This window comes from Diabrotica undecimpunctata, chromosome 4 (genome assembly GCF_040954645.1).
Source record: "Diabrotica undecimpunctata isolate CICGRU chromosome 4, icDiaUnde3, whole genome shotgun sequence".
Lineage (NCBI taxonomy): Eukaryota > Metazoa > Arthropoda > Insecta > Coleoptera > Chrysomelidae > Diabrotica > Diabrotica undecimpunctata.
This window is the reverse complement of record NC_092806.1, coordinates 4799871-4824426: the sequence shown is the minus strand read 5'-3', so window position 1 is coordinate 4824426 and position 24556 is coordinate 4799871. Positions and strand designations below refer to the sequence as shown.

The window sequence follows — 24556 nt, the reverse complement described above, 5'->3', positions numbered from 1 at the left end:
GTTCTTGGCTCGAGAATACCGTGACAGTCGCCGCCTCGTGAGCGAACGACGCACGCGTTTCGCCTTACCGAGTAAGTACAGAAACGACCAAAGGAGTGGTATTTCACCGGCGATTTCAATTGCATTTGCTGAAACAACAGCTAGAACCAATTTTATATCTATTAAGTAGGCATATATTTTGGTCTCGACCCTCGTAAGGAAAAAAAAATTATTTTCCTATTGAATCGCTTCCCCTTCCGAAAATGTCGCCGTACGCCACTGATACAACTACATAGTACCTTTGCATTGGTGGCTTGCACCATTTGTTTTTACAGTGCGCCCGCTGTATAAAATTATGCTTAATATTGAAACACTACTCATACCACTTTACATAATAATCACTTTACATAATTAAACTTATTCGGAAATATTTTGAAATAAATCTCAATGGCTTTAAGTACATCTCATTGGTTCTTTTAACTAAGTACCTAATATATTGTATATTATAGGTACATCTGTGATGAGGGTACAAGCTACAGATGCCGATACTGGTATAAATGCCGCCATAGAGTACTTTATGCAAAAGGGCGCATACGAAGATTTCAAAGTTGACAACGCTTCGGGCGTTATATCAGTAGCAAAGAAACTAGACTACGATAGAAGAAATACCTACAACATTGAATTGGTCGCCTTGGACCACGGAGTTCCTAGTTTAACAGGAACTACAGAAGTTACTATTACTGTTGTTAATACAAACGATAAAGATCCTTATTTTGTGCCTGCAACACAAACTGCTGAGGTAAGTTATACTACATATATCAAGTTCTATGAAAATACGTTAATAGGTCTCTTTTTATCCTTACCTAAAGTATTTACTACTTGTTTCTGGCACTTGGTCGTTTTGTACAAGCCCTGCCGTTTTATTAACTTCCAGCAAGACATTTTATACTTTAGAGGAATGCAACTTTCTTATGATGGATACTTTAAGGATTTCTTCTGTCTTCTTGTTCCAGTGCCTCATCCTTTAAGGAGATTGGCGATCATTACGGCTCATTTTGCTCTGTCTGCAACAATTCTGAAGAGTTCTATGGTTGTTTTCACTTCACTACTTTTAATCTTTTGGTTGTTCAGCTTATTCCTTCAGTGATTGTAGTTTCGTTCAGTTGCTGCGCCGTTCTGTGGCCTTGAGCATTTCTGCTGTTATCGTATCTGCACCTGGTGCCTTGTTGAATTTAAGTATATTGACTGCCTATCTTACTGTGCTTTTGGATACATCGGGTTGTTCTACTTTTTATCCTAGTTCTGCTGAACAAAGTACTGATGTTGGTCGTGTTTACATATATCCTGGGAGTATGATCTTCATCTCTCTGATATATCTTTTTTATTCTCTTTTTAGATTTTTAGAACTACGGACTATTTAGTAATAAATTACTTTATTCTTAGCAATATTACTTACTCTATATTTCGTTTCCATTTAGGTTATGGAAGATGCTGCAGTCGGTACTGTCGTCTACACCTTAATCGCGCTTGACCCAGACGTCAATTCTTCTGACGCTCTAAATTTTGCCGCTACTGAGCCAATAACAGCGTTGGACAAGCACGGACAAGAGGTCATAGGCAACGAAAAGTTTAAAGAGTTCTTCTCGGTAGATAAATTTACTGGAAAAGTTACGGTTGTGAAACCACTACTTCGAGACTTAGCTGCTGTTATCAGAATAACCGTTTTGGTCAGCGATATTACTGCTCCGAGTATACAGCAAGGTCAGGGGTTACTGATAATAACTATAGGTGATGTAAACGACTCACCTCCTATGTTTATGCCACCATGGACCAAAGAAAATCCTAGTTATTATCTGGAATTAAAAGAAGAACAACCAGTGGGTACTATAGTAGCAACTTATAAAGCTATTGATGAGGACTCTGATATAGCTGGATATTTAATATACCCAGAAAGTGACTATTTCCAAATTAATAACGGAACAGGCATAGTACAAATAAAAAAGAAAATCGACTATGAAAAAATTAAAATTCTTAATTTTACAATCGTCGCATTTGATAGTGGAGTACCCCAATTAAATGCCACTGCCACAGTGCTAGTAAAAGTTATAAACATAAATGATAACGATCCGATATTTACAGAAAAGGAATATAAGGCAGAAATAGACGAGAACTCCCCTAACGGTACATTTATCGTGGCAGTTAGAGCTGTAGATAAAGACGCTGAAAGCTATGGCGAAGTTAGCTATTTTTTAACTGGAGAACACAGCATGAATTTCGCCATAGATAACGAAACGGGATATATAACTGTAGCCAACTCGAATTTCCTTGACCATGAAGTCATCAACGAAACTGAAATACAGGTGGTAGCTCAAGATGGAGCTCCTAGCAATGTCAAGAGATCAGTAACCGTTCCGGTTCGGATTAGAATTAGAGATGTGAACGATAATGCTCCGAAGTTTGCCCACAAAGAATATAATGTAACTGTTATGGAGAACGTGCGGTTGAATCCGCCGCTGCCTTTGATTCAGGTTAATGCTACGGATGAAGATTCTGGTATGAATGGAAATATACACTACAGTATAGTATCAGGAAATGACAATGGTAAGAATCAGTTTCTTTCTAGTATGCTTAATTTTACTAATGTAGATTCCATTTAAAATGTTAAGTAAATAATCACTTGCCAAGTAAGTATATAGTGTGTTTCAAAAAAGTATGTCATAAATTAAATCACGCATTCCGGTGACAAAAATAAATTGATTGAATCCAACTTACCTTAGTACAAAAGTGTACACAAAAAAAGTTACAGCCCTTTGAAGTTACAAAATAAAAATTGTTTTTTTTTGCATTATCTCCTAAACTACTTGACATTTTGTAATAAAAATGGACACGTTACTTTCTTCTTCTGAAAGCATTTTTCATACAAAAGAAACAACAAAATCTAAGCGCACAGAAAAATTTTAAGGGGGGTGTGCAGCCCTAAATCCCCGAAAACTTTTGACTACTTTCAAATCAAATGAATTTTGTGGCATCATTAATTTAACACATTATTTTTAAAACTTTTTTGCCTCTCATCAATGTTTCGAAAAACTAGTTTTTTCCTAGTTGGTCATAAAAGTACAACTAGTTTCTATGGATACAAAAATTACAAACAGTTCCATCAATAATAGTCTATAATTTGAAGCTATCATTTATTTTGTGAATAAGATTAATATTAAAAATTTTGATATTACAATGGCCTACACATTTCAGAAAATGGCAGATATGCATTTAACTTTAGGTAAGTTGGATCAGATTAAATTATGATTTCAATAAACTATCGGGAATATCGTAGGTGACTGTCAAGGAAATAGTGCAGCAGCCCCAAGGCGTTATGCAGTAAAATAGCCCAATCGAAATACATCCGATATACAATTATTTGTGACCATTGATCGTCGTTTACGGGAAAAAAGTTGCTGGCAATAGTGGTCGTCCAATAATGGATGCAACTGATAAAGCTATTTTAGAAATCATTAAAGAAGTCCCTGGAACAAGTACAAGGGTAATAGCTGCTCAACTCAATGTTCCTCACTTAAGGGTTTGGAGGCGTTTGAAGGATCAGCTGCTTAAACCCTATCACTTAACAACGGTTCAATAGTTATTGGTTGAAGATTATCCTAAAAGGATTGGATTTTGCGATTGGTAGTTAATGGAAAACACTCGAAATATTAATTTTATTAGAAATATTTTGTTTACCGACGAGACTACCTTCAGTAGAAATGAAATAACAAACCATCATAACGAGCACATTTGGTCCGACGAAAATCCTCACGCCAAAAAAACGACTCATCACCAAAGGACTTTTAAAGTTACTGTTTGGGCAGGAATTGTGGATAACAATCTAATAAGGCCAGTATTTCTTCCCAACAATTTAAATGGTGGTAATTATTTGCAGTTCTTGGCAAACGATTGGAATCAAACGATTGGATTTGGAAGAAGTGAATATTGCAATAAGGCAAAACATATGGTTTCTACAAGATGGCGCTCCACCGCGTTACAGTAATGAAGTCCGGGGATACCTTTTCAGGCAGTATCCTGGTCGGTGGATTGGAAGGGGTTGTGACTCGCCTATTTCTTGGCCACCCAGAAGTCCAGGTCTTAACCCCATGGACTTTTGCTTTTGGGGGTTTATGAAAGATAAAGTGTATTCTGTAACAATAAAGGACGAACAACAATTGAGGCTTAGAATAATTGAAGCTGCAAATCAATTTCGTCAGAAAAATATGATTTTTCAGCGCATTCGGTTGTCCTTATTAAAACGATACCTAATGTGTATTAAAGAAATGGGAGTATTTTGAACATTTCTTGTAATATCATATTTATAGAGGTTATAGACATTTTTTGTACTTGTTAATTCATTTAAGCCATTATTTAGTTGCACGTAATTTTTTAAAGGTAATGAAAAGGGCCGTAACTCAATAAAAATTGTTTTTTGAAAAAAGTAATAAGAGGCAAAAAGATTTTAAAAATAATGTGTTAAACTAATGATGTTACAAAATTCATTTGATTTGAACGTACTCAAAAGTTTGGGGGGATTTAGGGTTGCACACCCCACTTAAAATTTTTCTGTGTACTTAGATTTTGTTGTTTCTTTTGTATGAAAAATGCTTTCAGAACAAGAAAGTCACGTGTCTATTTTTATTACAAAATGTCAAGTAGTTCAGGAGATAATGCAAAAAACACAATTTTTATTTTGTAACTTCACAGGACTATTTTATTAATTAGCAATTTATTTTGCTAATTTAGGCACTTTTTTTTTATTTTCGTATTTTTTATTTAAGTATGTGTTCACATGTACTTGATTGTTTGTTTATAAAAAATATGTTCGAAAAAAATGGCTGACACTATTTTTTTATGAAAACTCATATAATAAAATTAACTGAATAATACGGAAACATATTTAGGAGAGTATTTTACAGTTTCAAACTTTTACAGTCAAACATATTCAAAGGGTATAAAATATTAACTGTAACTTACAATTATCCATTTGCGGAGATCCGTTCCACCTTTCACTGGAACCAAAATTCATTACACCCAATTTTATACGAATTTATTGGGTTAGAAGTAGCAAACAAAAGCCATTTCGGGATTTCCGACTGGCACTTTGAAAAGGTGGTCATTAATTTTTTCAGACATCTTTCTTCTGGGCGTGGAAACTGGCATTTTGTACCCTCACAAGTCGTTGTTGGGCCAAACGAGGGATTTCCATTTGGCGGTGGTGGCCAGGGATGGAGGCGGCAATGCGAACGGCAACGGGCAATTGTTCGACGAAGCCACAATTAATGTGCATGTCTTAAATGTAAACGAGCATCGGCCAGAGTTCATTATGCCGGCCCTCGCCAACTCCACGGTCGAAGTACTAGAGGTGAGTTTACTGCTTTTACGATTTTTGAATGTTCTGTTTTTAATTAATGGTAATAAATTCGACCTATACTTGATAAAAGGTCATTTTTTAAAAAATATTTTTGTTTCTAAGAATATAAAGTGCCTATTTTTACCCAGTCCCTTGCTCTTCGTTATGTTTTAAAACAAATTGCATATTGTATAATCCTACCAGAGATCTAAGAGAGTCATTCATATTTATTATCGATAAGTGTCTACCGCAAGGCAGCGGGTGATCGCCTCTGGGCAGGATCGTACTTTTATTTTTGATTTCCATTACTTATTCGATTGTTAAGTGTGTTTAAAAGCCGGTCTTTATCATTGTCTACTAAAGTTATAATAGTTACAAAAATATTTACATACACTAGCTGGTTTAAACACTTAAAAATTAAATTTTAACATTTAAAAAACTTTGACAACTCACAACATGCAATAGGAAGGAAGAAGTCTTAATACTCTATGACCCATTTCTTCCGCCAAACTGTCGCAATATTATGATTTTGTTTCAAGTAATTGTTTTTTAGAATAATTATCTTCATAATTTGACAAGGCATTTGACAGAGTAAAACATGACAAATTAATGACTCTAATGCAAGAAATTGGAATTGACAACAAAGATCTTAGAATTATCAGAAACATTTACTACAATCAAACGGCCAAAATCAAAATAGAAGACCAGTTAACTGATAAAATTGCAATAGAACGTGGAGTACGACAGGGCTGTATTTTGTCTCCATTGTTGTTAAATATTTATTCTGAATGGGTATTTAAGGAAGCTTTAGACGGTTGTGCGAAAGGAATACTAATAAACGGTGAATGGTTGAATAACATTAGATATGCAGATGACACTATAGTTTTTGCCGATAATCTGAATGACTTACAGATATTAACAAATCGCATAACAGAAGCCAGCAACAGATACGGACTAGCTCTTAACATAAAGAAAACCAAATTTATGACAATTAGTAAAAAACCAATACTAAACGCTCAACTTACAATCAACCAACAGAATATCGAAAGAGTCGAGCAATATACATATCTAGACACCAATTTAAATAGCCAATGGGACCACTCAAATGAAATTATACAGCGAATAATATAAGCAAAAGCAGCATTCTTTAGAATGAGAACCATTTTCAACAGTCGAGACATATCATCAAAAACAAAATGCCGTCTATTGAACTGCTACAACATATTCACAGTTCTGCTCTACGGAATGGAAGCGTGGACACTGACTTTTGCATCTATGAATCGGCTCGAAGCTTTCGAAATGTGGTGTTATAGGTGCATCTTACGTATATCCTGGGTTGACAGAGTTACTAATGTGGAGGTCCTGCGTAGAATGGGGAAAGAATGTGAAATTCTTCACCCTCAAAACTAAAAAGTTGGAATATCTAGGACATGTAATGAGAAATCAAGAACGTTACGGCCTTCTCCAGCTGATTCTCCAAGGGAAGGCAAATGGTAAGAGAGGACCGGGAACAAGACGCATTTCCTGGCTTCAAAATTTACGAAAGTGCTATAACACGACTACCACTGAACTGTTCCGCGCTGCAATAAACAAAGTAAAGATAGCCGTGATGATCGCCAACATCCGGAACGGATAGGCACTTTAAGAAGAAGATCTTCATAATATATATCATTTTCCAGCATATATTCCTGGATTCTAAGTTTGGTGTCATTATACCATGGAATTTTATTCGGCCTACGACTATGGTAGCTGGCGTTGTCCATCACAATTACACTGTTTGGTGCTATAAGTTTGGTTGACAATAACTTCGTTGAAAACCAGTTCTCAAATAATTCTGACTTGGTGCCATCATGATAGTCGACACGGGAGTCCTTAATGTTTATGCATGACAAGGCTAAAGCATTAGGTATAAAACCATTTTTTTTCTGAATGGATTATTGTAATACGTTTTCCTTTATTTGATGAAGCTTTTGTTGTACAACGACAAAGAAGAATCTGCCCAACCACAATTTGGAACGTCATGGGTGTCAAACCACGTTCCATCTTTCTCTACTTCTGCTCATAAGATTATTGGTTCTCTCTCTCTTTAATTTCATGTTTCTTCTGTTCTGTGACTGATGCATCTTTTGAAGTGTTTTTGTATAATTGTAAGCAGTAGTTTTTCCATGTTTATGCAATGCTCCAATGGAACAAAATGATAACAACCAATCTGTAGTTAGGTAATTCGGACTGTGTGTAAAAGCAACAACGTTGACCAAATTAGAATCGTTTGAAATGTAGTGTTACCAGAGGAATCTCATTATATCGTGGGTCTCTCACACTTCCAACGAGAGAGTTTCCTCAGAATGAGAGACATTGAAAGTCAGCCGCTTAACTATACCACAGTACACCATAAAGAGAACTATATTTCATTTCTAGAACTATTGTAATGTAGTAGCAAATTTTGGCAAAAAAATAATGATTCAATTTTCTCATAATATGTCTGATCGATTTATTAGTAAAATACTAAATTATTATTGAGAATATAAACCATGTGGATTTATATACTTCTTTTAAATTTTTTATTCTTTAGTTCATCCTTTTTCAAATTTTAACATCGCTGGTATTGTAAAAAAGTATAAATTCTCATAAATGAAACACATTTTAGAACGCTGCAACTGAAAACTACTTAGTAATGACTGTGAAAGCCGTTGATAAAGATCAAAACGAAAATGGTAGACTCACTTATCATTTCAAAGTCGACGAAGAAAACGTTCAAGAGACTGAAGAATTTAGTATCGATCCCAAGAGTGGAGAACTAAAAACTAGAAAGAGCCTTGACAGGGAGTTTAAACCAAACTACCAAGTAAGTACTTATATTATGTTATTTAATGCTATTAAATGTAGATATATATCTTTATATTTAAAAATCTTGTGTTACGGTGTTTGTCCACGCTAATATTCGAAACCATTGAACCTATTCCAACAAAATTTTGTAAAAGTGTAATATTTGGTCCAACTTAGGAGATAGGATATTTTTTATCTCGATGAATGATCCTTTGTATTGTATTATTGTACTATGGTTTCTGTATTTTTAAAATCTAAATAATATTTGTTGAATTGAATAAAGTAATTTTCTTATTTATTTATTATTTATATTTTAAACAAATTATATAGGTTATAATAATTTAATACCTTATTATTTTTAGTCATATTTTTGGTCACAACGCCACCTGCTAGCGTATAAACAAACTTTTACTTTTTACAGTTTACTTCTGACAGACTCTAACTCTAACTAACGTTAAAAATGTAGTCTTGCAACTATCTATTTCGTATAGCCAATTAAATGAAGTGTTTATAATGTTTTTTTATCCACATACTACTACTGTCCTTTTAAAAGGCAATCGATCTATTTCCCTTAAATTGATTACTTAAACTTACCGTTGATAGATGGCGCCTGTGGAGTTTATTGTCAAACGTATCGATGAAGATAGTTCATCAGCTGCTCGCTTTAAAAGTTTGTTTGCGTACCGGCCATCGAGCAAAAATACAAAAGAGGAAATGTAAAGGTAGTGGGGGCAAAAATATTGTTAGACAGGAAGTGCCATCTTGAGAGGCCGCTTTAAACAAGGAAAGAGAGTCCCTTTCCTTGTTTAAGACATCAAATTTAGTTGGGTTATGTTATTTTTTGTCCCAATTGTGCCCAAGTTTTTTAACAATTGTGTCGCATTTTAGACTATTATCGTTAATATTTAATTAAAACTTTCTCGTCTAAGACACATTCGAAAAATATTTCATAGCTACTGTTAATAAGTGTCGGAAAATTTAAATTTGGCGCATTCGCATTTCCGGATATGTCCGCCATCAGAGGCCACTTTTTTGGTCTCCTTTTCATAAGGATTACATTCCCTCTTTTGTCTTTTTGCTCGATGATACCGGCATAGCATTGTTTTGTTTTGTTTTTTAATTAAACATGGATGTTGCTAATTGGAGGTAAGTTTTTTTAATCACAAATCAAATGTGGGCGTTTTACATGATTTGTTAGTCAATTTCGATTTTACGTCGTAGTCGGTATTTAGATGTAGTCATATGTACATTTGGTTTTTTTTTTAATATTTCCTTTAAGTAAAGATAAAATTAAAAAAAAAAAAATTTCTGTAATATGTGGGTCAATGGACCCCTTTTTCGACGTTTATTAAACATCATTGTATGTTTATATATGTCGTATAATACGTTTTAAATTTATAATTAAAAAAATAGGGATCATTCATCGAGATAAAAAAATATCCTATCTCCTAAGTTGGACCAAAAATCGCACTTTCATAAAATTTTACTGAAATAGGTTCACTGGTTTCGGATTATATAGTTTGCTTTAAAATCATATATTTATTACCTTTCAGTTGGTGTTGGTAGCTAGAGACCACGGCTTTCCCAAATGGTACGAAACCATACGGCATTTGACTGTTCTATTAGTAGATGAAAACGACAACCGACCAGAGTTTCCAGGTTCCAAGTCAACTAATCCTTATCACTTTTACGTTGTAGAGAATAACGAAAAGGATATAATGATAGGTAAGTTTCGGATTTGGATCGTGTATTTTTTGGACGAGCTGAATGTGGATCCGTCTCGGGGTTTTTCTATGCTTGTAGGTAACTTCTTCAGAAGGGGTGTGCATATACCTGTTGGTCAGAACAACTCAAGTACTTAAGTTAGCGAGTTATTGAAGCATTGAACTTTATTCTTATTAGATAACTGTAATATACACCGTTAATTTCCATGATAATCTCGAAATTGTGTGATAATCTTGTCATTGGTTAGAAATTAATTTCTAACCAATGACAAGCACCGATAATGCGACGACAGGACACAGCCACTGATTTGTGCGACCTGAGATGTTCATAGTAGCGGTCACCTACTGCAGTATATTAATCCCTATGGTCGACCATGTGGTTTAAGGGGGAGAAAGAGGGAAAGGAAAAATATATATGAGGCCAAAAAAACCCACAAAAAAGATTTAACAATAAAAATAAATTTTCAATCGAAGCATGCCTTTTTATAGATCAACGACAACTGCCCTTTCTTCAGAATTGAAGTGACATAACAGAAGTCAAAGAGTAGCCAACTGACAGATATACTTTGTCGACTTTCGACTGAAGTGACAGGAATTTTATGTTTCACGGCATAGAACATAATGAGGTCTAAATAAAGGAATTAGAATATTAAGTGAAAATGAAAATTGGAATTTAGATTATGACAGAATAGTTGGTAAATAGGAATGACTTGAAAAATTCGGCTCTGTGATGCTAATTCACATAACCTTGGATCTCAAGCCGCATCCCCGCTTTTTCAGCGGTAAAAATTCCGCAATGGACTAAGAGTGTTTCACTCAGCCTGGAATAGCTTGATCGGCGCGCTATATTTTGATTAAAAACTCAGCAATTCTTACAGAGAAAGCCGTTTACCTAAGGCAATTTGGGCTGAATAAAATAAATATTCGAGGAAAGCTGAATTTGGGAAACGGGAAGATCGTGGCTTAAGAACTTAAGGTAATGGGACCAAAAAAATGCTACAACTTCCCCCTGGTTTTTCTAATAATGAGTTTAATTTTGTAGATCGGTTAGCAAATCTAAATGAGTACTGTCTATTATTAAACTAAATACTTATATTTTTTAATTTGTAGGGCAAGTTAAAGCCCTAGACAGGGACGAAGGCATGCACGCCAAAGTGTTCTATTACCTGATATCCGGCAACGAAGACCGCCCCTTTTTCCTAGATAGGACCGATGGAGGCTTGTACGCAAACAAATCTTTCGACCGAGAAGAGCAATCGGAATACAATCTCCTTATCATAGCAACTAACGACCCAAACTACGTAGTTCCTTCGGAACAAGTAGATCAAGATGAAACCGATAGGAGCATAGCACACGTCGTTGTCACCATCCTGGACGTCAATGACAACGCTCCCGTCTTTGAGCAACCGGTCTATTATTCTGCCGTTAATGCAATGGCTAATATTAACGATTTTGTTGTTAACGTTACCGCTACGGATCCGGATTTCGGTGTGAATGGATCTATCACTTATTATATCAAGGCGACCAACTTATACAAATTTAACTCCAACCGAAGCTCAGGGTCTATCATTCCTTCACCGTTCAATATTACCGAACAAGGACAGATTTGTACTGCGACATATCTAGCAGAAAACAATCAACATAGATTTATAATCGACATCATTGCTAGAGAGAACGCCTTTCCAGAAAGAGAAGCATCAACGAGAGTTCACGTGAGTATTCTTTTTGTAGTTACTTCAAAGATTTTGTTGAAATATCTAAACAAATATTTCATAGTCCAGTCTACCAAGGTAAAAGTGAGGTATAACCTCGATTTTTTTGAAGACGCGTATATTTCAATAAAATTTTGGAAGTAAGCTCTTCTTACCCTCAGACAACCCATTGTCAAGACAACCCATTGTCAAGACAACCCATTGTTACTACAGATCTAAACGCTGAGTGTCTTGCTTTTTTCTGTACAAGTAGTTAGTACAAACTTTTCACGCATATTTTTGACTGCTTAGAGGACGCGCGTAAATGATGCCATCTACCCAGAACGACTGAAAATACTAGCTACTATTTAAATGGGAATAAGCCACAATTAAAGGTTAAAATACGCTTATTGACGTTTCAATTTCCACTTCGGAAATTGTTCTCAAAATACAAACATTAGTAAATTAAACAAATTTTGTTTAATTTGCTAATGTTTGTATTTTGAGAACGATTTCCGAAGTGGAAATTGAAACGTCAATAAACGTATTTTAACCTTTAATTGTGGCTTATTCCCATTTAAATAGTAATTAATTTAAAATGCCACAAGAAAATAGCTTCAGAACAATATTGAAAATACTAGCATACTGTATTTTTTTAATTACGTATCTTATGAGTTATATAAGTAAAAATGTATTATGGTATTGCCTGATTACAGACTTTTAGACAAAAATTATCATTCGTATTGTACTGAGTTTATTAGTCTAATTTATTACCTTTATTTATTATAAAACATGTTCTAACACTTATTGTATTTAAAGTCTTTATTTGTACAATATATCTAATTTTTTTCACACTAATAATTATATAATTTATTTACATTTTTTACAATACGCGCGTTACATTTTAAAAACTCGACGCGATATTATCTTCAGACTGCCCCACACAATGAAAGTCCCGCTATATATATCAAACCAGTCGTTAACATGGAATTTCTCGAAGCCCATGGATGTTGACCTGAATTGCCTCGAATGAACGGGAACCCAGACTGGTTTTTATAGCGGCTCGGAAAAAATACTAGAACAGAAGTGAGAATAAACAACTCTCATATTTTATCATGACTCATATTTTATTGTAGAATTACGGTGTTATATCTTTCCTTTACTGTTGTACGGAGTTGAGTCGTGGACTCTCACAGACGCTATCTGCGAGAAAATTGAGGCTTTCGAAATGTGGCTTTATCGTCGAATCCTGAAGATATCCTATACCGACCACGTTACTAACCAGGATGTAGGCACTACAAGAAGAAGAAGATCTTGTAGAAGAGTAGCCCACCGCTCTCTGTAACGGGAATTGCAGAAATTTGTTTCTAAAAGATTAGAAGACTTTCATTACTTAGTTTTGTTCATTTGGAAACTTTTCTTTTATCTTATCTTGGAATTCACTACCAGTTAATGGATTTTTTGAATCGCTCATTTCACCTTGTTTTAACAAGCGCATTTTTACATACATACATACAGTTTTACTGAGATGGTGCATAATATATTGCATATAATTCTTAAAATTGGAAACTGGAATAACTTTTATTGTTACTACAAATCAAGGAATTTTCAGGCGTCAACACCGTATGAATTTACATTCCTAATTCCAATTTTTTTATTCTATTTTATTTATTTTTTGGTATAATAAGAAATCTTAGCTAAACTGTATATAAGTAGGTATGTTTTTACTCCAAAAATAGCGCTTTTGTTTATCTTGCATTGATATGTTTTAGGTTTGGATCTTCGAGCCAGAGCAACTGATTAGAGTAATCCTATCGCGACCCAAGGAAGAAGTGATAAAGGAGAAAGAAGAAATCTTAGCAGAGTTGAGCAATGCTACACAAAGTCTGGTCATTATCGATAAAATTAGATATCACATTGATGATAATGGAGTGAAAAATGAGGACTGGTAATTAATTTTTAAAATTTAATATTTATTATCATTAGAACCACATTTAGGATAAAAAACATAAAATAATGTTGGGGGAGATAAAGATCAGTCACTTATCGGCATAAGAACCGCAAAAAACGACATATTAAGTATCATATGACACGTTGTTGCGATGATAGTAAAGATAGCTAATGAATGTATTTGATTATCACAAACAAAAGTAATAATTTTGTAATATTTTTTTATTTGTAGGTCCGATCTCTACATTCTTGTAGTAAATCCAAAAACCCAAACGATTCTGCCAGTTCCAGACGTCCTAAAAACAATAGACTCGAAATACGACTTTCTAAAAGACTACTATGCTGGTTTTGCGATAGAAAACGTTGTTCCAGCTTTCATTACAGAAAAAGCCGAAACTTTCGACTCGGCTTTAGTGGCTCTGATAGCTTTACTAGTAGTACTGATTGTTGGTATTGTCACTTTCATTATAATATGTTGTTGTTTACGCCACTGGGTTCTATCTCCGACGGATCTCAAGAAGAAAGACGCTTTGATTAAGAAGGCTATTATCGATGACTTGAATACTACTGAGAATCCTCTCTGGATAGAACAGTAAGTATATTCTTTTTATAATTATTGTACTATGACGTGAGAGATTTAATTTCGATTCAGAGCCTCTGCATATTTCGCTCTGATGATACCTAATGAGGTTGAAATACGTAAGCGGCTGGCGGATGCCCTGCATTGAAATTAAATCTAATACCGTCTTTCTGATATATTCTTTTTCTTTGATTATCGAGACTGCTCTACTTTATTTTCCTAAACAACGAGTAAAATTTTCTATATTAAATTTTTTTGCAATCGCAGTAATACATTTTGTTAGAATTCTCAACGATTTTTAACGAAACCTTCATTAACTCCAGTAAGTTATCGTGATTTTAGAATATCCTGGTATTGTTGAAGTTATCTTCACTCGTCATCGGTCTTTTGCATTGTTTGTAGTTCTTAAGAATTACAAATTCGGGTCAATTTTGACATTAGTGGTAAAAGACTGTGGCAACTGTCAAAGCTACTTTTAATTAAAAAAAGATCTGCAAAATCATATCTTTTTTTTACTTCCACATAAACTGTAATCAAGAAACGTCTGCATCTTTTGTAAAAATCCTGTTTTAATTCATCGTCTCGGGGCTTCCCAAACTTATTCATACTGTGACGCCCTTGGGACTTTGCTATTTTTTTGCGACACGCCCTCAACCCAACCCCCAATAATACATACCAATTTTAGTACTAGCCTAGTAACAGGTTATAGTTATAACAAAAACACTATTTGAACATTTGTATTTTTTATTAGAAATTAAGAATGAAATCAAAACATAGGTACAAAAATGAAAAGAGATATTTATTTATGTAACTGGCTGGTTCATGTGAGGGATGTGCTTGCTTTTTTGAGCACAGCTTATGAAACCGGGGCTTCAGTTTGGAAATTGCCACTGTCATTTCTTTTTCCAAGGTTATGTTTGGCCTGTACTTGTTTTTAATTACTACGACTGCAGAATTTAAACCCATTTCGCACAAGTACGAAGTCGCAAATGGCAATAAAACCTTTAATGCAGCAGTGTTGATGGCATGATATTCATGAGAAAGTGAGCTCCAAAATTCAAACAGTTTGTCCTTGTCGTATTGAAGCTTTAGGCTGGAATCACAGGACAATTCTGTCAGTTGTTCTTCTTCCTATGTTGAAAGAGTCGATTGCGTGGATGACAGGTAAGGGTTTCTGACATAGTCATATTGCTCCATATCTTCGGGAAAATATTTGTCAAAGTGTTCGTTCAATGATAACATGTGTTGGGTAAACATATTTTTTAAAGAGGGATCAAGGACTTCTATCAATTTTTCTTGTAGAATACCTTGTAAAGCAGGGAAACAGTCAATTTCTTGATCTTCTAATTTTCTCTTACATAAGAGCAACTTCTCCTGAAACCCAGTAATTTTATCTGCTAATTGCAGGATATGAGTATTGTTTCCCTGCAAAGACTTATTAAGATCATTTAATTTGTTAAATATGTCACAGAGGTATGCTAATTTTATTATAAACTCTGAATTAATAAAGTTTTGTGCATCATCATGTAATTCTGTATGTAGATATGTGTAAAATTAGTTTCTTAATTCGTATACACGTGCGAGTACGTTGTCTTTGGACAGCCACCGAGAGTTGCAATAATAAATTAAGAGGTGTGCTCGGCCCCCATTTCTTCACAAAGTTTATGGAAAGTCTTGATATCACGGATCGTGTTTTAATTTAGTTCACCCCTTTAGTTGAGATAAAAACTAGAAAGATGGAATACTTGGGGCACATTGTGAGAGGTGAAAAGTACGAACTTTTAAGAAATATCATGCAGGGCAAAATTAAGGGCAAAAGAAGTGTGGGAAGAAGAAAAATATCGTGGCTTCGTAATCTACGTGAATGGTTCGGGTGTAGTTCGATTGAACTTTTTAGGCGCGCTGCTAACAAAGTCGCAGTGGCCATGATGATTTCCAATCTCCGCTAGGAGTGGCACGAGAAGAAGAAGACCCCTTTAGTAATGCTATCCATCTCAACACTTAATTCAGGTGTAACGTTCTTTGCTGCTAAGGCCTCTCTATCTATGACACGATGTGTCCATTTTACACTCGGATGTTTAAAATCTCGAATAAATCAGTAGCTTTACAACGTTAGAGTTAGGACGTTATTTTAAACAGTATTAAAGTCGAAGAGAAATATTCATTCGGGTTTCTATCGGGAGCTAGGAGAGAATATAATGTTGATCTCTCTCTATTAAGTGAAACATAAAGCTAGTATCTTTTATTTTTTCAAAATCTATTATATTTTACAGAAAACTGAAAATTTACGAAGAACAAGAGCTTACGATGCAAGTATTCAACGAACCGGATCCAAATATGGCCAATAGACGAGACAGTGACGATTATGTAAACGTTAGTACTAACAAAATAATAATACAGCTTTTTTTAAACATAAAACTGTTTTCAGGAAGACAACGCCTATGCAACAATCCAACACCCCACCAGGAGATCATCATCACATTTGGCTCCTATGAATGGAGCTGACGACCTGGCAGATTACGCCACTCTATCGGGGCATCCCCATAATCGAAATGGTAGTAATAATAGTTCATTAAGGGGAGGATCCAATGTAAGTTGCGTTTTTTTATAGATAAAAAATATGATTCCCGTATTGTCTTAATTTCTTAATTGGAAAAATAATTTTATTACTTCTCACATATACGAATATCCCCAGAAGTCTTTCATCCTATAATTTTAGTTTTTCTTTCTATATTTGTTGAGTGGAATTGTTTTTGGAGTCCAACTACTTTTAAATAGATATTGTCATTTTCGTTAATCGAATAAGTTTTTCTGGTATACCCAACTCACGCATTGAGTAGTATAGTACTTTTTTCTTGACACTGTCGTATGCGGCCTTGAAGTCGACGAATAGGTGATGGTTTTCAATGTTAAATTCCAATGTTTTCTCGAGGATCTGTCTTATTGAATGAATCTGGTCAATTGTTGATTTTTCTGGTCACTGTACCCAATCTGCATTTGTAGTTTCTCCGCAGATGAGACACTCGGTAGTTCCTTCTTCTTTAGTGTTTATTTCTAAACTTCCACTGTTCGGTTTGGTTTTTTACGGCTGGTTGCAAATTCTTTTCTTTTTTCTCTGCTGTCTTTTTGATCTTCTCTTGTGGTTCGTTAATCATTTTCTCTAACGTAGTTTTTATAAGGAGATCCAGTCAAAATCTCATTCTTATCACTTCGTCCCTTCCATTGAATACGTTTTTTCCTAGCTTCGTTTGTTACAGGTGAAACTTTGTCCCTCACAATTTGAAATAAGGAAGACCTAGGACTCTGAAGTCCATCACAGGATTAAGAAGTTCTGGCAGTAGCTAAAGGTAAAGCTGTCACAGTAGAGCTACTTAATGCTGAAGATGTACAAGGCGAAAAAAGTGCACATACTGTGGAACACGATTTTAGTGGTTTTCAGAAGACGTAGATAAAGCTGCAAGAAACCTATCTGTTACAGCCAATGGTGGTCCAGATGAAGGCGTTGTTGTGCAGGGGACTCTGTCACTATGGACTTCATTGTCTTCAGAAAAGTGAGCTGCAGCAAGATAGTCTAGATCTGTAAAAGTTGTCTTCTGCAATGAGTACAAACCAGAACAGACTTTGAAAGGTTGTTTCCATCCTACAAATAGTTTGGAAAGCGGGCGATATTAGTTCATCTACTTTGCTCAAGCCTCATTGTACACAACCTTGAAAGGTTTCGTTATTGCTCGGTTAAGAGGCTGAATTTTGTGGGTGGTGTAAGGGAGTAGATTCATCATGTAAACATTGTGGTTTTTCGCATATATAATTACTTTTAGTTCCTTGTGAGAACTGTGGCCATGAGGTATCAAAAGCGACTGACTTTACTTAGTGGGGTTCACTCGAATAACAAATATGTTTAGTCAAAGCAAAAATGAATTGGCAATGATCCACCTACTTTGTTCACAAGCAAAAATACTCCCCTCCGGAGCATCATTCTTCAACTCTTCTGTCATTTTAACCCTACCGAATACAAATAACGGAGGTAAAAATACATCACCTGTCGCGTTGATAGATAGTAGCACAGTTACATTTCTGCCTCTCAATTCAATACCTGTTGGATTAATAGTTTTTTAAAGGTATTGAATGATGTGTTGTTTTAACAGGACTTCCAAACTGTAGACCTCCTTTTGAATCAGGAGTAGTTTCCTTAATTTTAACAGAAGTCATTTGGTGACTTGGAGGGTCGACAATTTCGGAATTACAATTTTCCTTAACTACTGCAGGTATTAACCCATGGTTTGTAGTCAGTGAAGTATTTGGTTGTTCTATGTTTGTAGTAGTTGAAAATTTTCTAATACTGTTTACATGTTTGTACAAAACTCTATCATTTACTTGAACCCAATATGCCACTGGACTTACACGTTTTATTATACTACCCTCCTGCCACTTATCTGTTATATAAGGACCTAGTCTTCCTACTAATACTCTTTGAATACTTTTTCATTGTGGTTTTTGCAGCTATCTAGCGGATTTATCGGAAACTCACTCTGTTCGGTACTGGGCAGTGTCCGGTACTGAACAAGTCTTCTCTTATAACATTACAAACGATAAATTGTATTCACTACCTTTATAAGTATTTTATTCTATTATGGACTTCCTTTATTTGTAAAATAGTCGACGCTCCTATTTGTTATAATTGAGCATCCTGTTTTGATGTTTCTCTTATTTCGTTCAATTCCCCTTTAACTTTTCGAATAACCTTTGCATACATTTCGGCTTTAGCGCTGATAGAATAGTTGACACACAGAAAAGTGGGATTATTAAATTGTTAATAAATAAGCTGTCCACATAAAAATTCGTAAGGGATAAAATAACTTTTAAGTCATAAACTTATGTCTGTTTCAGTATTACGAAGCAGCTATGGGTTTCCAAGGTTCCACCTTCCAGGTACCAGAGAGACTTAGCAACGACTATACTCCATACGGAGTTAAGTTCGATGGTTCTGAACTAACTATCAACAAGAGCCATCACCAGCCGGATTACGTCGCCGAACTGATTTAGTTTACTGACTGTTCATCATCAACAACGTGACAATATTGACTACCAAGCGAAGTGATATGTTCGAATTGGTTTTTATTATTAATTTTGTGGGTTACTGATTCTTTTAGACAGATTCATATGCTAATAGGACAATTTTGATTATTTATAGTATTAGTAGCAACCAAACATTTGAGAAATACTCAGTACAGATAATGTGAACTAAAAGCTTTAACAACATACTTTTAGTGTATTGTTAATGTTCATTTGTCAATATTCCATATACAAATTTAAGCTATTTTACAGATACTTTATTAATTTATTGTTATAGTTAATACGGTCTTAGTTTTTTTGAACCAAATCGTTTAGTACTTGTTAATATTTTCATAGCTCTCGATGTCCATTTTTGAATAGAATTTCACTATTTGTCTATACTGCGCTTCAAACAATAAAATCAGTGTGGTTGTATGTTACAAGCGATTTTGCCATATTTCGCCCATTCTGTGAATTATAAATAAATCCTCATCTTGTATTCCACAGCAGTTAACAGCGATAATCCTCTACATATGCCTGCCTAATAATTTTATTTGCTTCTTTTTCTCAGCGGTCATCAAACAATTAATAATTTTCCGACGGTACTGAATAATTATTTTGTCTTTCAGTTCACTCGTGAACTGTCAACAAAAAACTATGTTAATAAAAAACATTTATAGTGTTAAAGTTTCTGACTATTTTATGTTATGCCATTTTGAAAACAATAATTTAAGATGTAATAATCTTAACCATACAAAACCATTTTTATTAAACCCCTTGCTAGGTTGAATTATTGTTTCGAAAATTGACTAATAATGAAATAGTCCAAAACGTCAACAATATCAATGATTTTTATTTATACGTAGCTAATATAAAACTTTGTACGGAAGTTGTTTGTTGCATTTGTTTCATAATATAATGTGAAAATAAGAACTATTTTTAATAAATAAAAATAAACGGTAAATAAGATATTTTTTAATTCCGTGTCACTACAAATAAAATTACTGTCACTGTCCGTCCTAACAATGTTTATAATAATTAGTTGAATATCATCCATCATGTTGTCGTGTCTCCACACACGTCCGTTTCTTCTCCTATTACATGTTTTATATAATTGTTCCATTTTTCTTGGGTAACTTCTGAGTACGCTTCCGTAATTAAATTCCTAACTTAATCTGCTTTAAAAGTTTTGTTGTGTTCGACAATATATCTTTTCACTTCGCTCCATACCAACTCTATGGGGTTGAGTTCACAGTGATCGGACGGAAGGCGGAGAATTTTCAAATTGTGTTGTTGTGCAATATCTTCAATTATATATGGATCGTAATTTGCTCTATAACTGTTGACAACTTCCAACGGTTCTGTGTTTAAATAATTTTCTTCAAAAAATATATCTTTCGATAGAAGCCATGTTTTTATTTCTCCAATTTTTTGCTATGATAAGGAGCATCATCCATCACCACAACTGTTTTTCTGGTAAATTAGAAATTAGGTTATGTTTGAACCGATTTTAAAAAAGAGTGAACCATCCATTTCTTCATGGTAATCTTGGGTGTTTTTCTTTGCCATAAAAGTCAGTTCTGCTCCATTAACAAAGCCATTTTCACATCCTGCATGTAAGAGGACAAAACCTGGACCACGAGCTGCAGGAGCTTTTAAGCCTGTAGTCAGGCCACGAACAAATGCATCTCTATGCGATTTAATGGACGTGTCTGCCAATTCTTTTGATACGCTGTGACCTACGTTTATCCATGACTCATCTAAATAGACGATATTGTAGCCTTCTTCGCGGTATCGTCGAATGAATCGTGGGTAACGACGACGCCATGAAATTATCTCCTGTTTCTCAATTAAAATCGGCTTTCTACAGCGTTTGTTACTTTAGCCAAAACAGACTTGATTGTCGGTGGTCTTTTTTCCCGAAAGAAAGAATTAAAAACATGTTTTGTTAAATACATAGGCGTACTCTAGACGATAAGAGTATATTATCGTCACAGTTTTGAAACTTGTTTCATCAAGTACCATTTTTTCGCTACTTTTATCATGCCTCTGGCCTTTTTCGGTTATTTTCCAACTTCACTCCTGTTTTCCTGACCAACTTTAAAGTGTTTCTCTTTATTGTCAGAAGTATCCCTAGTAAGTTTCATAGTCTCAGCATGACGTGACTCTAAGTTCCTCTTTCTTGTTTGATCCCGATGTATTCTCTCCCCACAAGCTATGAAATGGATGAATATGGGTGTTGCTCGACACATGAAGACGAGATTATTAGGCAAATCATTTAACATAGTATCAACTAAGCAACTCATCGTAGTTTGTACGTAGCGGTATACATCTAATAGCTACGTGCCCATTGGATTCATAGTACTCCATACCGATCCAGAAGAAATCTCAAATGATAGCAGGTATTAAACCTGGCACGGATGGCATATCATAGCCATCCTGGAAAACAAGCGAGAGAGTTATCGCTCCATCGCCTTGCTTAGCACAGCTTATAAGCTTCTAGAAAGACTGATCCTCAACAGAATTGGCCCAAAACTACTTCAAGAAATACCAATTAAACAAGCGTGATTCAGGCAATAAAGTCGCATCACTGACCAACTGCTCTCTTTAAGTGCTCACATAGAGGCAGGTTACCAAAGAAAATTGAAGACGTCTGTGGCATTAATTGATCTAATTTCCGTATATGACACGGTCCAGAAATATGGTCAAATGTATAAGCTCCTTAAAATAATCCCCTGCAAAGCGACTGCTCGACTCTTAAATAACATCCCGGGCAGTAGAAACTTTCGTGTAACCATTGAAAATATAAACCGAGAACAATAAACAACGCTCTCCCTACGGCTCCGTACTTGCACCGCTGCAATTTAGTATGTATATGGTTGATATGCTCCCTACTAGATCTAAAAAATTTAGATATAAAAACAACTAGGTACTTGCAACTCAAAACTCTTCGATCCAAAACTCATGATCTTGAAATAATTTAATACTTTAATAAACAATGGAGAATTAAACCTAATCCCAATAAAAACCGAGGTTAGCTGCTTTTAATTAAACAACAAAATGGCCTAAACTAAGGTGTTCCAAGCTGTTCATGCACAATTAGAACCCCAAATACCTGAGCGTTACGCTGGAAAGAATACTCTCGTTTAAAAAACGTCTGGAAAACCCGGCAGAAAATCCAAGAAGAATATTATACAAAAGCTCTGCGGGACACCATAAGTATCATCAGCAGGTACATTTCAGTGAGTCAGTTCTTGGACTTGTTGAATACTCCATGGCTGAATACTGTTCTCCTATAAGGCTGAATAGTACTCATACAAAAATTATAGATACACAGCTTAATACCAGTATGCCTCTAATCTCTGAAACGATCAAGTCTACACCAATAAAATGGCTGCCACTGCTGGGTACATACTTCTTCGTGATCTCTTTCGCCAACGTGATTTGCTCAGAGAGTTCCAAAAAATACCTAACAGTACATAAAGACAGTACAGGTGCAATAAACTTCCAGGAGTTCCAATATTATCCAATTGATCCCCCGGTGAATGATCATGCAGAGCGACAGACTGATCACAATAATGTGAGCAGTACGTGTTTGTACAATTGTTTCTTTTTTTTATAGCAGTTGCTGTCTAAGATCGAGAATATGTTTTATGAATATCTCGATTCAAATAGAATTATAAAAAAAGACATTAACTTTCTTACAGAGTATTTCTTGATTGTCTGTACAGTGGCGACGTTAGAGTATGAAACTGGAGAAGCACTATTATGTTTTTAAATAATTTAAATAGTGTTTGAAAGTTTCTTTTATTGGGTTGAACACTGGTTGGTCCCCTATTTGGCGTCCTCGCTTTTTATTTAATTTTTTATTTAGTTATTGTAAATTGCCATATCATAATCTTTTATTTTATTTATAATTACTTATAGATTTTATTTATTTTCATTTTTTCTAAAATAAATATAACTGTATACATTTGTACATAGAAAATAAAAATATCTTTATGTAAGAATTGTTTTTTCATTTATCTGTTACTTTGTTTTTAAATTGCTACCAAAGTCATATAACTGTACTAATTCTGATAGAATTTGATATTCCGAGGGTAAAAACACTACCCTCTTTTTGTCAACCAAAAGAAGGCTCTATTATTGCCTATAAGATCGAAAACAAGTAAGTTAACGGTCAGTTTTGAAAAACATAACCCAACTTAACAACTTGTTGGTTATACTTTTTGCACAGCGTTAAATATCTTTTTTGAAAACGATCTTCAGAGTGGAAATCAAAACGTCAAAAATAAACTGAAATAAAATAAATAATAAAATAAAAATAGTAATTGCATTAAGATGTATCAAGAAAATAGCTTCAGAACAATACTTAACCCCGTATAAACATAATATTTTACAGAAAAGAAATTTCTGATATTAAATATTTCCCATCAAAATGTTTGTTTTCTTTCAATCCTTCTATCTTTCATTACCTATTAACATTTTCTTTTTGTCACGTATCATCCCAATATAAATTCGAAATGCAGTAGGACTACTACGAGAAAAAACAAACGAAGGAAGGAATGAACAAGAGAGCGGACTGAAATTGGTAGAACAAGGAGTAACAACGTAAGAAACGAGGGCCAGAACAACATAAAGGTGTGACTGCCAGACAGAAAATAGAACATAGTATATATTGTGAAAATAGAATAAAAACTCCAGACAAGTCACCACCAATCAGAAGAAATCCAACATTTATCAGATTTACAATAAACGTCATGTTGTGTTAAAACAATCAAATATTTTATATTCTTCTATTTTATACTGGCGCTATCTGTCGGCAAATAGCATCAAATAGACAAAGTTTTGCAGTTGCACAGAATTGATTACCGCCTTGTTGCCATAACTACATGCTGCCATAGTTACTGTATGCCGGTATGCATTAAGCCTTATTAATAAATTGATTTATTCATTGACTGACAAACAAGTTATCAGACAATTATGCTTTAAGTATATATAAACCAACATTATACTAGTTTACTATATTATCATTAATTATTTCTGAAAATTAATGTGTTAACTCCTAATGATACCGAAAAAAATGTAAACAAGGCAACATCGTGGCAGATTCAAATAATCTCCAATTTTTTTTTATTTTATTATTTAATACAGTATACTTCCTCTACATCGAGTTAGAGTCTTCCTCTATAGTGAACACGGTTATTACGAGGTTTCGCTTATAACGAGGTACATGAGAAGTTCCGTGAAATTTGTATTCCACTATAACCCTCTATAGCGAGGCAAATTTGGCTATAACGAGAGAAAATAAGATCAAAAAACTTGTTTTTATACTTCTTTTTAAAACTTTTACTACGTTTAAAAC

The 24556-nt window shown here is 34.5% G+C and overlaps 1 protein-coding gene across 4 annotated transcripts in view; it reads left to right on the top strand.

Annotated features, from left to right (window-relative positions):
• Positions 1–20176, top strand: part of Cad87A (cadherin 87A) — a 722801-nt gene extending 702625 nt beyond the window's left edge. For all 4 annotated transcript variants that reach the window (XM_072528743.1, XM_072528744.1, XM_072528741.1 and 1 more), the window contains 11 exons: positions 489–778; positions 1458–2580; positions 5148–5380; positions 8016–8213; positions 9748–9919; positions 11029–11630; positions 13382–13557; positions 13792–14151; positions 16413–16512; positions 16568–16729; positions 19027–20176. In XM_072528743.1, the coding sequence (XP_072384844.1) occupies positions 489–778; positions 1458–2580; positions 5148–5380; positions 8016–8213; positions 9748–9919; positions 11029–11630; positions 13382–13557; positions 13792–14151; positions 16413–16512; positions 16568–16729; positions 19027–19182 (3572 nt within the window). In that variant the 3' untranslated portion in view covers positions 19183–20176. The remainder of the gene's footprint in view (positions 1–488; positions 779–1457; positions 2581–5147; positions 5381–8015; positions 8214–9747; positions 9920–11028; positions 11631–13381; positions 13558–13791; positions 14152–16412; positions 16513–16567; positions 16730–19026) is intronic.
• Positions 20177–24556: the final 4380 nt, after the last annotated feature.